The 17,581-nt window shown below is 41.6% G+C and overlaps 1 protein-coding gene and 1 pseudogene across 1 annotated transcript; both read left to right on the top strand.

Moving 5' to 3' along the window:
• The first annotated feature begins 961 nt into the window (after positions 1 to 961).
• On the top strand, positions 962 to 3,097 carry LOC137590976 (cornifelin homolog A-like; annotated as a pseudogene).
• A 6,423-nt stretch (positions 3,098 to 9,520) lies between these two features.
• ugt5g1 (UDP glucuronosyltransferase 5 family, polypeptide G1) lies at positions 9,521 to 16,772 on the top strand. Its single transcript, XM_068308127.1, has 2 exons — positions 9,521 to 9,647; positions 14,885 to 16,772. Exons 1-2 carry the CDS (start codon positions 9,630 to 9,632, stop codon positions 16,469 to 16,471), a joined length of 1,605 nt encoding a protein of 534 aa, XP_068164228.1. The 5' UTR covers positions 9,521 to 9,629; the 3' UTR covers positions 16,472 to 16,772.
• Positions 16,773 to 17,581: the final 809 nt, after the last annotated feature.

Raw genomic sequence — 17,581 nt, forward strand, 5'->3', positions numbered from 1 at the left:
CCCGGTAGGACATGCCCGGAACACCTCCCCATGGAGGTGTCCAGGAGGCATCCGGAACAGATGTCCGAGCCACCTCAGCTGGCTCTGCTTGAGGCGGAGGAGCAGCAGCTCCACTCCACGATACTCCACATGAGTATCGGGTGTGGAGAGGACCCACAAGTGTGGAGCCATGGCTCTACCCACAAGCCTAGCCCCTCTCCCTGCCACACACCAGCGCCAAATGGTTTGCCAGAATTTCTTCATGGCCTCCCTGAACTCTTCCCAGACCCGAGTTTTTGCCCCCGCAACTACTCGAGCTTCAGTACGCCTGGCCTGCCTGTAACTGTCAGCTGTCTCCGGAGTCCCACAATTCAACAAGATTTGATAGGACTCTTTTTTCAGCTTGACGGCACCCCTTCCGGTGTCCAACATCAGGTTCGGGGGTTACCGCCACGACGGGCACCAGAGACCTTGCGACCTCAGCAACCGCTTCGACAAAGGAGGTGGAGAACATGGTCCACTCTGACTCAATATCCCAAGCATCCTGCGGGATCTGAGACAGGATCTCCAGGAGGTGGGAGTTGAAGATCTCACTGACAGAGGGTTCTACATTCCAACAGACTCTCAAAACACGTTTGGGCCTGCCGAGTCTGTCCGGCCCCCTGCTCTGCCAGTGGATCCAGCTCACCACCAGGTGGTGATCGGTTGACAGCTCTGTCCCTCTCTTCACCCAAGGGTCCAAAACACGCAGTCGGAGGTCTGATGATACGACAACAAAGTCGATCATCGACCTTTGGCCTTGGGTGTCTTGGCGTCATGTGCATTCATGGACATCTCTGTGGTTGAACAAGGTGTTTGTTATGGACAAACTGTGACTAGCACAGAACACAACTCATGATCGGGGAGGCTGTTCATCCCAATCACCCCTTTCCAGGTCTCACTGTCATTGCCTACGTGAGCGTTGAAGTCCCCAAGGAGAACAATGGAGTACCTAGTTGGAGCAATATTCAGTACTCCTCCCAGAGACTCCAAGAAGGCCACGTATTCCACCGACCGGATTCAGCCTGACCGGGTTCAGTAAAAAGAGTGTCAGATAGAGTGATGAATCTGAAGCTAGAAATTGAAGGTTTGATGTTCAATGTTGTTAGTGGGTATGCTCCACAGGTAGGATGTGAGCTGGAGGAGAAGGAGAAATTCTGGTTGGACTTTGATGAAGTGATGCAGAGCATACCTCGAAGTGAGAGAGTTGTCATTGGTGCAGACTTCAATGGAGATGTTGGTGCAGGAAACAGAGGTGATGAGGAGGTGATGGGCAGGTTTGGTATCCAGGAGAGGAACGCAGAAGGACAGGCCCGGCCACCAGAGGCCCGGCCACCAGGCGCTTGCATACGAGCTCCAACCCCGGGCCTGGCTCCAGGGTGGGGCCCCAGTTACGCCACACCAGGCGTACGGTCCTTGATTTTTTAGCCATCATAGGGGTTTTTGTACTGCTCTTCGTCTGGCCTATCTCCCAGGACCTGTTTGCCAAGGAGCATAAAGCCCCTGACAACATAGCTCCTGGGATCATTCGGGCACTCAAACTTCCCCACCACGATAAGGTGGCAGTTCTCGGAGATAACTGATATAATTCGGAGATAAGATATAATTTTTTACAGTGGACAAAAATGCCACAATGGACAAAAAAATTGGTTTATAATACCACTACATTTGTTTTCATATGTTTGGTATGAAGTCTGATATTGTTTTATCGTGGAATTTCCATGGGTTCATGCTAGTTTTCAAATATGATTGTATTATTGTAAAAAGAATTCTCTTTGCTGTCCAGAAAGCAATGAGAAAACAGATTTCCATCCATGATAAAATGCAGATTTCTGACAAACCAGTTGCCAGTCTGAGGGTCAGAGGGACAGTCACATTGTTTACTCCTTCACTTTTCTAAAATCGTTACCATACTTACAGCTACATATCCTAACAGTGTGGGTTCAATTTATATATTTTATTTTGTCACAACCGTTGGTGATAAGATGGAGCTAAACCAACCCAGGCCTTTCATCATGAGCAGCACATCCAACCAATGGACCTCTGGAATTTGTGACTGCTTCCAAGACATGTCCGTGTGTACGTGCTTGTCGTTTCTGTTCTCTTTGACCTGGTTTACATATTTTGAGACGATAAGGAGTCAACATCTTTTATCTGTCTTGCGTGCATGGAGTTAAAACCTCATTCATTCTCATTCAGGCTGATCTGTCTCTAGGAATGCATACAAAATAATGCACAGTAGGGGAGTGTTTGGGCAATGCTCGAGGTGATAAAGCAAACTGATGGCATCCTCAGATGATGAGATATCAAATCTCAAAAACTGGTGTTAATCAAAAATATTTTGCCTCATTCAGTTGCCACAAATTTCCCCACTGTGGGACAATAAAGGTTTATTATTATTTTTATTTTTTTATTTAAAAAAAAAAAATATTTATTTATTTATTTATTATTCTTTTGTCTGTACTGTAGGTTCATTTTTAAGAGGCTTTCCATTTCTAGACTTGTTTTGCCTATGTGACAAATCACTTTAAATGAGAATTTTGTGAATGTTAACTTACTTTCAGGTTGCTTTTCCTTTTGGTGTTTTACCTGCTTTGCCTGCATTACAGCCCATGATGCTGGTCAGTGTCTGTGTTTGCCTCTACTGGACAGTTTTGACAAACACAGACACTTATAGGAGCATTCATCTCTCCTATAACAACAGCTCTCTGGGCGTCAATACACCAACGATATCATACTGAGGTACAACCACTATCCTTACATCTCTCTTGTTCATGATAACATCCAGGAGTTCACAAGGAATTTTTATAAAAGGTTCTGTACACTCTGTTCCTTCACCTTGCTTGTTTGTTTATTTTGACAGTGAGTACTGACTTCATAGCTTAAAAGCTTTTGTTTTAATCTCGTATTTTATGACTCCAAAATCCACTGACTGTCTTCATAGAGTATGATTTGCAATGACTGTCTGCAGGCCTTCTTCTCTGGGCCCTGCTCCTGGTGCCAAATCTCAAGAGAAATAAAGACAAGGAACAATCCCATTACCATTGAAGCCTTAATGCACACAATAATTGCCCCATAAGCATAAAAACATAAAATGTAGCCGGAAAAGGGCACAAGCCAGTCTCTTATTGTGCTGGTCTCAAACCCGGATAAATACAGAGGGTTGCGTCAGGAAGGGCATCTGGCATAAAACTTTTGGCAAATCAAACATGCGAATCAAACCTACGACTTCCGTACCGGATCGGTCGAGGCCCAGGTTAACAACAACCGCCTTCGTTGCTGTTCACCTACAGGGTGCCTGTGGAAATTGGATGACTGTTGGTTGAGAGTTAGTTGACATGATGCAAAGGAGGAAGGTCGACATACTGTGTGTCCAGGAGACCAGGTGGAAAGATAGCAAGGCTAGAAGTTTAGGAGCAGGGTTCAAGTTGTTCTATCATGGTGTAGATAGGAAAGAAATGGAGTAGGCATTATTTTGATGGAGGAATTTGTTAGGAACGTCCTGGAGGTAAAAAGTGTCAGATAGAGTGATGAGTCTGAAGCTAGAAATTGAAGGTGTGATGTTCAATGTTGTTAGTGGGTATGCTCCACAGGTAGGATGTGAGCTGGAGGAGAAGGAGAAGTTCTGGTTGGACTTTGATGAAGTGATGCTGAGCATACCTCGAAGCGAGAGAGTTGTCATTGGTGCAGACTTCAATGGACATTTTGGTGCAGGAAACAGAGGTGAAGAGCAGGTGATGGGCAGGTTTGGTATCAAGGAGAGGAACGCAGAAGGACAGATGGTAGTTGACTTTGCAAAAAGGATGGCAATGGCTGTAGTGAATACTTTCTTCCAGAAGGGGCAGAAACATAGGGTGACCTATAAGAGTGAAGGTAGGAGCACACAGGTAGACTACATCTTGTGTAGACGGTGTAATCTGAAGGAGATCAGTGACTGCAATGTGGTGGTAGGTGAGAGTGTAGCCAAACAGCATTGGGTGGTGGTATGTAGGATGACTCTGGTGGTGAGGAAGATGAGGAGGGCAAAGGCAGAGCAGAGGACGAAATGGTGGAAGCTGAAAAAGGAAGAGTGTTGCATGACTTTTAGGAAGAAGTTAAGACAGGCTCTGGGTGGCCAAGAGATGCTTCCAGATGACTGGACAACTACAGCTAATGTGATCAGGGAGACAGGTACTTGGTGTGTCATCTGGAAGGAAAGTAGATAAGGAGACTTGGTGGTGAAATGAGGAGGCACAGGACTGTATACAGAGAAAGAGGTTAGGTAAGAAGAAGTGGGACACTGAGAGGACTGACAAGAGTAGACAGGAGTATAGGGACATCCAGCGTAAGGTGAAGGTAGAGGTAGCAAAGGCCAAACAAGGGGCTTATGATGACTTGCATGCTATGTTGGACAGTAAGGAAGGAGAGACCGATCTATACAGGTTGGCAAGAAAGAGAGACAGAGATGGGAAGGACGTGCTGCAGGTTAGTGTGATTAAGGATAGGGATGAAAGTCTATTGACCAGTGCCAGTGGTACGATGGGAAGATGGGAAGAGTACTTTGAAGAGTTGATGAATTTGGAAAATGAGAGAGAACAAAGACTAGAAGAGGTGACTGTTGTGGACCAGGAAGTAGCAAAGATTAGTCAGGATGAAATGAGGAGGGCATTGAAGAGGATGAAGAGTGGAAAGGCAGTCGGGCCTGATGATATACCTATGGAGGTTTGGAAGTGTCTATCAGAGGTGGCAGTCAAGTTTCTGACTGAGTTCTTCAATAGGATCTTAGATAGTGCGAAGATGCCTGAGGAATGGAGAAGTGTGCTGGTGCCCATTTTTAAGAACAAGGGACATGTGCAGAGTTGTGGCAACTAAGGAGGAATAAAGCTGATGAGCCATACAATGAAGTCATGGGAAAGAGTAGTGGAAGCTAGACTAAGGGCAGAAGTGAACATTTGTGAGCAGCAGTATGGTTTCGTGCCAAAAAAGAGTACTACAGATGTTGTATTTGCATTGAGGATGTTGATAGAGAAGTAGAGAAGGCCAAAGAGAGCTGCATTGTGTTTTTATAGATCTGGAAAAAAGCTTATGACAGGGTGCCCAGAGAGGATCTGTGGTATTGTATAAGGAAGTCTGGAGTGGCAGAGAAGTATGTTAGAGCACTGCTGGACATGTATGAGGACTGTAAGACAGTGGTGAGGTGTGCTGTAGGTGTGACAGAGGAGTTCAAGGCAGAGGTGGGACAGCATCAGGGATCAGCTCTTAGCCCCGTCTTGTTCACTATGGTGATGGACAGGCTGACAGACGAGGTTAGACAGGAATCTCCATGGACTATGGTGTTTGCAGACGACATTGTGATCTGTAGTGAGAGCAGGGAACAGGTGGAGGAGAAGCTAGAGAGGGAGGTTTGTCCTGGAAAGGAGAGGAATGAAGGTTAGCCCCAGTAAGACAGAGTACATGTATGTGAATGAGAGGGACCCAAGTGGAAGAGTGAGGTTACAGGGAGAAGAGATCAAGAAGGTGGAGGATTTTAAGTACTTAGGGTCAACAGTCCAGAGCAATGGAGAGTGTGGAAAAGAGGTGAAGAAGCATGTACAGGCAGGATGGAAAAGACCGTGGAGAAAAGTGTCAAGTGTGATGTGTGATAGAAGAGTTTTGGCTAAAATGAAATGAAAGGTGTACAAAACTGTGGTGAGACAACAGCAATGTTGTTTGGTCTAGAGACACTGTCACTAAGGAAAAGACAAGAGACAGAGCTGGAGGTAGCAGAGATGAAGATACTGAGGTTGTCTTATGGAGTGACCAGAATGGATAGGATCAAGAATGAGTACATCAGAGACAACATGTGTACAACCTGCACATGTTAGAGGTTTTGGAGATAAAGTCAGAGAGGCCAGACTGAGATGGTTTGGACATGTCTAGAGGAGAGATAGTGAATACATTGGTAGACGAATGCTGAGTTTTGAACTGCCAGGCAGGAGGCCTAGAGGAAGATCAAAGAGGAGGTTTATGGATGTAGTGAAAGAGGACATGAAGGTAGATGGTGTGATAGAAGAGGATGCAGAAGACAGATGGAGGCAACTGATTCGCTGTGGCGACCCCTGAAGGGAAAGGCCGAAAGGAGAAGAGGAAGAGACCAGTGTACAACCATGAATTGATTCAATAATACCACATCAATAAGTCAGTGGTTCAGTATGTAAAAACAGATACATTCAATTAAATTCATCAGTCCTTTACTTAACTCCTGTCAATGCAAATGAGTTCCACAGCATGTAGCAGGCAGATTGAGAAGGGTCCTAAGGGCTACCAAGAGGTGCTTGTATCTTGTGTGAAAAATACTGTCTGGCTTTTTCCAATTGTTTAACAACTCAAATCAAATTTAATTAAAATTCAATTCAAATCCTTCCTTTTAGTTCTTTAAACATCATTTGTTTTAGGACAGAGCAGCTGACATGGTACACTGCCCGGCATATTCCAGGACAACAATGCCAAAATTTATCAGACTCCAATTGTGAAACAGTGGTGCAGGGAGCGTGAGGAAACATTTTGACACATCAACTGACCCCCACAGTCTTGAGCTTAACCCCAATCAAAGTCTATGGGATGTGCTGGAGAAGACTTTGCAGAGTGGTTTGACTCCTATCGTCAATACAAGAACTCGGCCAAAATTTAATGCAATCCTGGACAGAAATAAATGCTATGACATTGTACGAGGTTGTCGAAACAATGCCGCAGCAAATGCGCACCGCAATCGAAGCTATAGGCAGTCCCACAAAATATTAGAGTGTGTGACTTTTTTTTTTGGCCGGGCAGTGTATATTATTGTTCTATCACGGAGCAGCTAACATAGCATTTTAGCAATATAACACAAAGCAGCAACATGGCAGCAGACTTTTCTCATTGACTTTTATTTTCCTTTGATATTATAAATATATAATCCCCTCTACATGTATTTTTCTTCAAATAATAATAATAATGTTTGCAATAAGTACTTCACATTTGTTTTATTATTTCTGGGTTTTGCATGTAAAGCAGGATTTTAAGAGTCCTCATGGAGAGTGCAATAAAACTCATTTACCTTGAAACTTCAGTACAGTTGTGTCACATGAAAATTTGCTTTGTACAGTTGCATGCCAGTTTTTGATATATGTGATCTAACCAGTGTCCTTGGACAGGTTCCAACATCGAGTGAGTGTGTATCAAATTGGAGTTAAATATGAAAAAAAATTAACAAGGCAGTACCAGTAAAAGACAATGGGCAAGTAGAAGGGATATATGTTTTTACAATATGCATCCAAGGAATCTTGACAGCTGTTTTGATTGGTAGTAAACAGCTGTCACCGTGTGATAGAACATGGCGGAGGTCTGGGTAGATGATGACTATCGTGGGATTAAATGAACCGTATCATGACACAGAACAATTGAAGGAAGGAAAGGTCCTGAAGTAAAAGGAGTCTCAGGAGCTTTGTTCACATATTCGGGCTTGAGTTCAATGCAACTTGAGTTCAAGTTACTCCTGTGAGAATAAACAATTATAACTTTTCATGTTCAAGCTTTTCTTATTTGAGTATTGCCATAACAAGTAATGTGTTTACCAGTAAGACTGTGTGTCGATGTATCTTGATATTATATATCCGTAACTCCCCACCATCTGATAAAAACCCAAAGAAGCCTCTTGGATGAGAGGAAAAGCATCAATATTTTTATGAAAGTTCAACTGAACTTTATTCAACTCAGAGATTTACTATGACCTGAGTGGCCAGCAATCTCCACAAACATAGTAGAGTAGATTCACCACTGGAAAATCAGTCTGTTTCGGGGCTGATGTGGAGAGAAGCAGTTTTGCTTGAAACTTGGTTTAAAACATAGATGGCAACACCCATACCTGTTGGAGGTTCGGCTTTTGCCTCCTGGTGCATCTAGCGTTTCTGTCTCCCCCTGCTGACAGGATATGGACCATCTTTAGAGGATGTTTGTCCACAACGGAAGCCTGGTGTGATCAAATCCAGATGAGTTTAGACGAGCCTGAGTAGTTCCCTACTAATTCTGGCTGCACATTTCTATCTGTTTCTGTGTATTTACTGAGAGGATAATAAACTCAACTTGTGTATTTATGACTATCTATAGCATCTCCTGGTGTCATGGCCAGATGCAATGGTGTGGTGTGATGATCAGTAATAAAAGATAACCACTAAACTGGGTAAGTCATCTCTAACCTTCAATCGTAGTTTTATTCATCAACATTTAGCTGTCCTAACCTGTTACTACAGGAGTCAGTATCTAGGAGCAGATAAACATGCACTTACATTCTGGTAGATGGTAAATACTGCATATATTGTATGTACACGTTTGAGAGGACAGAAAAACTTTAGGGATAAAGCAATGTTCAAGCTAATGCTTAAAACACAGGGGTCCCAGCTTTTGCAGCATGTTTTGCAACTTTGTACATATAGCACTTATGAGATCACAGTTTTAGTGTTCTTTAAATTTAGAAAAGAGGCTTGTTTTCTTGATAAACACAAGTTATTAGCTGCTTGTTAACTATGTCGAGTCCTATGAAAGAGTAAGCTGAGCATACCCATGTGTACACTTGAGCCACTTGACCAACAGGCTGCACGTCTTCATCTCTACTGGAACCTCAAGCTAATTGTTGTTCTCTGTGTAAAGTTTAAATAAGTCCACAGAGAAAGAGAAAGAGGGAAAGCTGCAGTGCACTGATATGACTTTTGAACACTGATTCGCAGTCATTGTAATCATCAGCACTCATTCTATTTTCCCTTCGCTTTGTGACCTTGCCGCTTCCCCCTTTCCTCTTTCTCTGCCACTCCCGTCTCACACGGTTGAATTTTTTTTTCCATCCTCTTAATTTCCCTTATCCATCAGATTGTTGGCTCTGCAAGTCCAACCTTGCCAGTCAGGACTCAAATGCTTAACAGCATTCAGGGAGTGAAAACCTCCCATGTAGCAGTTCCATCTAAAGGCAAAAGTCTCATGACAGTTTTACTCCCTTAATATGACGGCTCCACCAGCAAAACCTACCCGTAGAATTGGAATCATGTTACAAATCATTGTAATGTTTGAAAGGCGAAACAATTCATGAATCTTTTCCTTTATCAATATCCATTCCAAAGTTAATTCATTCAAATGTAAATACTTCTTTCTGACTCTATGCCCCACCCTTCCAGAATTTGCTACTCAAGTGTGGTCTTAATTTCCCTTCAAGGATCAGACTAGTATACAAAATAAAATTTAAAAAAAGATTCATTAAAATCTGTCTTGTTGTAATTAAGTGATTTCTGATATGACATACGAAACAATCTGCTGCTGAGCAGTAGATTAGAATATGAGTAAGTCTGACACAAAAAATAGACAATGAGAGGAAAAAATACCACTGTAGTCATGTGACAACACACTGGAGGTTTAGAAAGCACTCAGCTAATCTACAGTGTGCTTTTAACATTGACCTTTACTCATAGTTCTTACAGTTCACACTCTTCTGTTAGCTGTCCAGTGACTGCACTTTGACCTGGCAGAAACAGGACCTCTGTCTGTGTATAAAAACTTAGCTGTATTGGAACGCAGACCACAACGTAGTACCCCCGGCTATTTCAGACGTGGAGCTGCAACCAAAGTCAATGTTTTACAAGAACAAGGTAAGGCATTTTAAAAAGACAAGAACAAAAAAAAAATTAGATCACTTATCTTTTTTGAGCTAGAAATGTGTATGCGTAACAGTACTTGTTACTATTATGCCGGGTTCTCTCAGTGAATGGAAGATTCTTAATTCAAGTTTTAAAGGTCATTCTTGTAAATTGGTTGCACGTACTACTGCAACACACAGAGAGAGAGAGAGAGAGAGAGAGAGAGAGACAGAGAGAGAGAGAGAGAGAGAGAGAGAGAGAGAGAGAGAGAGCAGTCAGTTCAATAACAACAACTCATCTTCATCTCTCTCTTTCTTTCTCTCTCTGTAGAAGTCATTTTAATAAGAATGTGTCAAACAAGAATCAGAATCGATTTCAACTATTTCAGAGCTATGAATGACTTAGACACATATGAACATATGGTGTGTCAAAGGTGTCTGTTCTGCGTTGAGTGAGGAACTTGTGTTCAGTCAGCGGTTGGTTTAATTCACGTGTATTTTGCTTATGTTCCTACATTTCATATAATTTGTTTTTGAAATGTGAGTTCCTGTTTGCGTGAATCTCTTTTGGATTTTATGTCAACGTGATTATCTTGTCTTTCAACTTCATGAATAAACGTGATTTTAAAAATCAAAATCATTCTCTCTCACTCTCTCTCTCTCTTGAATACTTTAAATGATGAAGTTCAGAAATACAGCATAGACGAGCACCTGTTTTTAGGAATGGATTTTAACTGCACAGCAGACCCTGCTTAAGGCAGGAATCACCTGGAACCTCATGCTGAATCATTTGATAAGAACAAATGACCCGACCAATGTATGGAGGACTTTTAACAACTCAAAACAGCAGTACACATGGTCATGGTATAGGAAGACAAATCTGTCCATGTCTATATCGGACAGATTCTATTGTTTTACCCACCGTCTTAATGTTTTTAAGATTCACAGTCACAATTTAGTGCAGTGCTGTATTTTTATAAATAACTTAAGAGCCAGAAGTGCGTTCTGGCATTTTAACGCCACACTTTTATTTGACAGATGTTTTAAAAATGCCATAGTTGCTCTTTGGGATGATTTTACTTAAAAAACTAACTACAGCTCTCTGGAGGGAAGTTGGCAAATAGATAATAAAAAATCCATGCTTGCAGAACACTCGAAATGCCTCTGATGACTAGATCAGATCGAGCAGAGATCTAGAGAAAAAAGTGGCCGGACTGCAGACAATAGAAGAGTCCACGGGAGACAAAAGGCATATTAAGGCCCTGAGGGGACCAAAAATGTACTTTGGCTGATCTGCTGAGCATGTCCGCAAGGGGCACCATGGTATGCAGTAATTTTAAAAACATCACTATGAGGATGCTCCCACTCATTTCTTCTTTGGGTTGGAAAGAAAAAATGAGCAGCGAAAGATGATTCACTCTCTCCAATCTACGGAGGGGACGGTGCTGGAGGACAGTCAAGAAATTTGTACATATGCAGCAGGTTTCTATGAAGATTTGTTTCACTCTGAATACTCTCAGAAACCCAAAATATTGTCATCCTTTCTATCTGGTCTGCCGAAAGTGTCGGTGGAACAAAACTGCTACCTAGATACTGACATCTCCCTGCATGAGCTGTCTGAAGCCCTGCAGGGGATGAATCTTGGTAAGTCTCCAGGCCTACATGGCTTACCCATTGAGTTCTACAAAGAATTCTGGCGGGTGATTGGTAAGTACCTGCTCTCCGTGCTCAGGGAAAGCATGACAACAAATCTGCTGCCCCTGAGCTGTAGGGTTAGGGTTAGGGTTAGGGTCACACTCCTGCCAAAAAAAAGGAAACTTGCAAGATATCAGAAACTGGTGGCTGGTGTCCCTCCTCTGCGCAGATTATAAGATCCTCTCCAAGGTCTTGGCCAGCATGGTAAGTTATAGAGCAGGTTGTTCATGTTGTCCTTGACTTACTGGGCGGAAGTCAATGACCCGGAAAAATGCAAACGAATGTTCTCTAAAGGCATGGTGGATTTTGGGGCAACATAAAACATCTTTTAGTGATGGGACAGTTGTGAATATGTGCTTTAAAGTTGTTGTTGACACATTGTTTGAGAGAAAACAGAAAGATGAGATGTGTGGAAAAACTCCCAATGTCAGCTTCAACAGCAACCAGAAAATCAGAAATATTAACATCTTGATGCAGCTATTCAGAGAGCACCATGCATATCTGTGGCCATTGATGAGTTGTAGCTTGTGTTTGTGTCAGGTTCCTTCACAAAGTTAAGGAGCTCTTTGCTGAGTGTAACACCACTAACACACACAAGAGGAGAGGATATACATGCAGCAATAAAAGAGATGCTGACAAAGTCCAGTGGTCTCTTTCACCACACATGACAGAGACCACCACAAGGTGTGCCTGTGCACAAGGTTACTTGTGTACAAGTGAATTACTGGCAGGCCAACTGCCCCTTTCTCTCACGAAGAAAGTTCTGTTTGCATTTTTCCCCCGAATGAGCCAGTTTTTATTCATGCTTTCTGAACATGTTTGTTTTTTTACTTGAAGTGTAGGCCTTCAGTTCTTTAGGCTGGGACGTCTTTAATTTACGAGAAAAAAGATTATTCAGCTCTTTTTGCACTTTATTTTTAATTCTGAGGTTTGTGTGTTCTTCAATCTAAGAAAAAAGGCTTGAAATTTATTTGCCTGGGTCTACTTTTATTTATGGTGGTGTCAAAGAGCTAGCTGTGTGCTCACTTAAACATATCCTGCATTGAAGATTGATAATAAATGATAACATGGACATTGGGGCCGGCTATAAGACACAAACTGGACTTGGGTTCGGACCTTTTACTAAGACAAAATTTTTGTAACCGGACCTCCTTGACTTTTAACTGAATAGCCCTGCTCTACACGGTTTTGGTTTCAGCTCTAACTTTATTATAAAGGTTCAGACCCTGTATGGAGACATTGAGAATGTACTTAAGATTAACGGTGGCTTGAGTGCTCCTTCTAAGGTCCAAAGGGGCATGAGACAAGGCTGTCCCATCTCAGGGACGCTCTACTCTCTGGCACTAGAACCTTTTTTAAACCAGCTGAGAACAAGTCTCTCTGGTGTTAGTATTCCTGGTTGTTCTTGTAGTTTCAAAATGTATGCATATGCTGATGATATTATTGTTCCAATCAAAGACCGGCATGATATAAGCACTTTGGAATGCACTGTACAACTTTTTAGTGAGATCTCTGCTAAAGTAAACTGGGCAAAGAGCAAGGTTCTAATGGTGGGAGGTGGGCTGGACGAAATCATATTCCCGGATAGACTCTAAGGTATTTTAACAGGTTAAAATACCTTGGAGTGTATCTGGGAAACCAGGCTATTATGAAAAAGAACTGGGAAAACATTTTGGAGAAAGTGGAAGAAAGGCAAAAAAAACTGGAAATGGATTTTATCAGAACTGTCTTTTAGAGGTCGAGTTTTACTATAAACAACTTGGTTGCATCAATGTTGTGGCACCGACTGTCCTGCGTTGAACCCCCACCAATGTTGCTAACTGTGGGTGTGACTTCAGTGAGACTCATTGCAAGACTGTTGAAGAGCTGGAATAGCGAACTCACCCCACAGCAACTGACTTTGATAAATTCTTATTGTAGAGGCCTATCAAACCCGATTCATACCAACCCTTTCCCAATAGATAGTTTGTTTCTTTGCTCTAACGATTCTGTGTCGGTCCCGATCAGCCTCAATGACAGTGATGGAAAAAAACATGTATAAATTGATCGTAAAGGTTCTAAAAATTGATAAACATAGGGTTGACACACGATGGAGGGTTCACCTTGGGCTGACGGCGAATGTGAACCCATCTTGGGAGTCTTTCTACAAGTAGTCATTAACAAAGAGGGTTGGAGATCTCCAATGGAGGATTTAACATGCCACTGTAGCCCTCAACAGTTTTATTGCAGTTTTGAATCCAAATATATTGGAAAACTGTCTGTTCTGTTCTCACAAGGAAACTATTTCTCACTGTTTCCTAGAATGTTAGAGACTCCACAATCTATTCCTGTTTTCAGAGAGAATCTTTCTCTCATTCGGTCTTGTTTTTGACAGAGATATACTGTATATTATAGGTTTGAAACGCAGGAAGAATCAAAAAAAGGATTGACAGATTTTAAACTTTCTTTTGGGCCAAGCAAAGATGGTGATTTATCTGAGCAGGAAGGAAAAGGTTGAAGGCTTGTCTGACTGTAGTGCAGAAGCCATTTTAAGAAGAATGTGTCAAACAAGAATCAGAATCGATTTTAACTATTTCAGCGCTATAAATGATTTAGACGCTTTTAAGAACCTATTGTGTGTCAATGTTGTCTTATGTTCCATGTTAAATGAGAAAGTCATGTTCAGTCAGTGTTTGGTTTAATTCAACTATATTTTGCCCAGATTTCATATGCTTTTATTTTGATGTGTTCATGTGTTCATGAGTGAATCTCTGGCTTCGATGTTGTTAAGGTACTATCTTGTAATACCGACTTCATGAATAAATGTGATTTGAAATCTCAATCTCTTTCTTTTTTTCTTTCTTAGAGACTCGACAATGTATTCCTGTTCTTAGAGGCAATCTTTCTCTCATTCGATCTTGTTTTTGACGCACAGATATACATTATAGGTTTAAACGCAGGAAGAATCAAAAAAAGGATTGGCAGATTCTAAATTTCCATCTGGGCCAAGCAAAGATGGAGATTTATCTAAGTAGGAAGGAATAGGTTGAAGGTTCATCTGACTGTAGTGCAGAAGCCATTTTAAAAAGATTGTGTCAAACAAGAATCAGAATCAATTTTAACTATTTCAGACCTATGAATGATTTAGACACTTTTACAAACCTATGGTGTGTCAAAGGTGTATGTTCTGTGTTAAATGAGGAACTCATGTTCAGTCAGTGTTTGGTTTAATTCAAGTATATTTTGCCCACATGTGAAATGACAGCTTTTTTTAAAAGTGTGTGTTCATGTTTGAGTGAATCTCTCTTGGATGTTGTTAACAATGTTAACTATCCAGGAACTATCCTTTTTGTGTCAAACAAAAGGGACCAATCAAATGGAACCCCCATCCACAACTCAACAGCATCATAAGTCAACTTTATCACAAATAATGCAATGTTTGCTGTATGACATTAGCACAAATTAGATGTTATTTTCTTGTAATTGTCAGAATCCTAAATGACATATGGTATGAGCTTCTCTAATAGCTATTGGGGTTTATGAGTGTTATAACTCTGATCTGTTGTTTTTTCACAGGACATGTCCAGAAAAATCCCTGTATTCCTGACAGGACTCTGCTTCTTGTTCCTAAATCCTACTTGTTGCAGTGGCAGCAGGATCCTGGTAGTGCCTGTTGATGGCAGCCACTGGATCAACATGGAGCTGATTCTCAAAGAGCTGCACTCCAGGGGCCACAACATTACTGTGCTGAGGTCTGCCAAGAGTTGGTACATTCCTTATCAATCTCCAGTTTATACTTCCGTTAATGTATCTATGCTGGAGGATGAGACAGATGTCAGCTACTACAATAATATGATCGGAAATGTTATGGAATGTCACAGCTCATGGTCACTGATACGCACATTCTGTAAACGACAGTTAATCACATCAATGTTAGCAGATGGTCACAAGATTCTTGCAAGATCAGCAGCTAGAATGATAGATGACCCTGTTTTTATGAAGAGATTGCAAGATGCAAAGTTTGACTTAATGTTGACAGACCCCGGTCTGACTATTGGGATTCTTCTAGGTAGTTATCTCCAACTGCCAATGGTCTACAATGTACGGTGGATGAACGCAGGAGAGGGTCATTTCAGCATAGCCCCCTCTCCTGTTTCCTATGTCCCTTTGTCAGGAAGCGAGCTTTGCGATCGAATGGATTTTTTTGAAAGGACCGTAAATATGTTACATTATCTGTATAGTGTTTATGAACAGTATATTATTAACACTGCCTACACAGATCTGATTCAACAGCACTTCCCTCCTGGAACTGACTTCATGTCTATGCAGCAAGAAGCTCATATCTGGCTGGTGAGAACAGATTTTGTCTTTGAGTTGCCTCGTCCTACCATGCCTAGCGTGGTCTACATAGGGGGTTTCCAATGCAAAAAGGCTCATCCCCTCCCTGTTGAGCTGGAGACATTCATGCAGAGCTCTGGTGAACATGGAGTGGTGGTCATGTCCTTAGGGACACTGCTGTCAGCCATGCCGCAGCAGGTCACAGAAGCCATCGCGGCTGCTTTTGCTGACCTCCCTCAGAAGGTAGTGTGGAAGTTTGTGGGTGAGAGGCCTGCATCTCTAGGGAACAACACCTTACTAATCGAATGGCTACCTCAGAATGACCTCCTGGGACATCCCAAAACTCGTGCCTTTGTATCCCACGGAGGCACTAATGCCATATTTGAGGCAATTTACCATGGAATTCCTGTTCTTGGCCTGCCTCTCATCTTTGACCAGTTTGATAACCTACTCCGACTGAAGGTACGTGGAGCAGCTTTGGTTGTGGAGGCCAGTTCACTTACAAAAGAGAGCTTTCTGGAGGCTCTAAAGGACATCCTAGACACTCCTTCATATCATGAGAACATGCAGCATCTCTCACAGCTACATAGTGACAAGCCGGTGCCTCCTATTGACACAGCCATTTTTTGGATAGAGTATGTCATCAGACACAAAGGAGCAGATCATCTAAAATCCGCAGGTTTTAATCTGCCTTGGTACACCTACACCTGCCTGGATGTGGCTGTGTTCATTGTGGCCCTTATTGCTGCTTTTGTTTGGGTTTCAGTCTTAGTATGTCGAATTTTATGTTGTCAGAAGTCAAAGAGGAAGATAAAAGCAGAGTAAATGATTTGACAATAACCAGCTTCTCTCAGGGATACCTAGATAAGTTGACAAAAATAACCATTGTTTAACAGCTCTCCCTTTCAATTCAGCAACATTTGTATATCATATTCTAAACCCTTGCATAATCTCATGGCATTAACCCATGTGTGTTTTTGTATTGGAACTTTTATTAACTAAGTAGTTAAGTAAATGGGAATCTCATCCCCAGGCGTTCTTGGAAGTGCTTTGATACACGTTATGCTAATAATGGAACTGTGTCGGTACAAGTTATTCAGTCAACCAATTCTAATCATAGAATAAACTGCATTGTTAAACTTGTGTCAACTATTATTTGACTGGAAATGAACCAAATCAAAGTTATGTCTCCAAATACTGTATAGTTTAGACATTTCTATCTTGTCCTTCATTTGTGTCAGACAATTTTAAGTTGTTTGGCTTGTGCTTGTTCATGGGCCATAGTGATAGAAAGTAATGAATTTAGTGTGCACACTAAAACCTTGTGAAATCTAAACTCTGACACAAAGAGAAAGAGGAAAGCTGTAACTAAGGGTGTGAAAGGTCGCCTCTCTTGCAGTGGTCTCCTGTCCTCAAAGCTATAAAGCCATACCCTTATCTTTGTCTCATAGCTATCTTCTTTTGGCCTGTCACCTTTATATATGCACCCTACACTCTTTAAGATGCATATATAAAGGTTACATGCTAATGTGGCATGTAAAACAGCTTATAAGTAGCTCATTATGAGTCAACAAAGTTCTAAATTACTCAAAAAATTCTAATTTGTCATTGTTGCCTATTGTATTCTATAGTTTAATAGATTATTTTTTTCATATGTTTTAACCTGTCCACTTATTTCACTATTAAATTACAGTATATTTATCTTGGAACAGAGCTTCTTGAGTTGAATCAAAAATATCAGATTTGATCAAGAATTTGTTCTTTGTTTCACAAACAACTGAGAAAAAATTATGACTTTTGACTTTAGTCATTTTATTGAACAAAAAACAGTATTTTGCATTGTGGTGTACTTTATTGAAAGTAATGGAGACTGCACTGATGGTAGCATGTTTCCCAAACAACAATAGACATCAAACTGCCATACAGTATTGCCTG

This window comes from Antennarius striatus, chromosome 23 (assembly GCF_040054535.1).
Source record: "Antennarius striatus isolate MH-2024 chromosome 23, ASM4005453v1, whole genome shotgun sequence".
Classification (NCBI taxonomy): Eukaryota; Metazoa; Chordata; class Actinopteri; order Lophiiformes; family Antennariidae; genus Antennarius; species Antennarius striatus.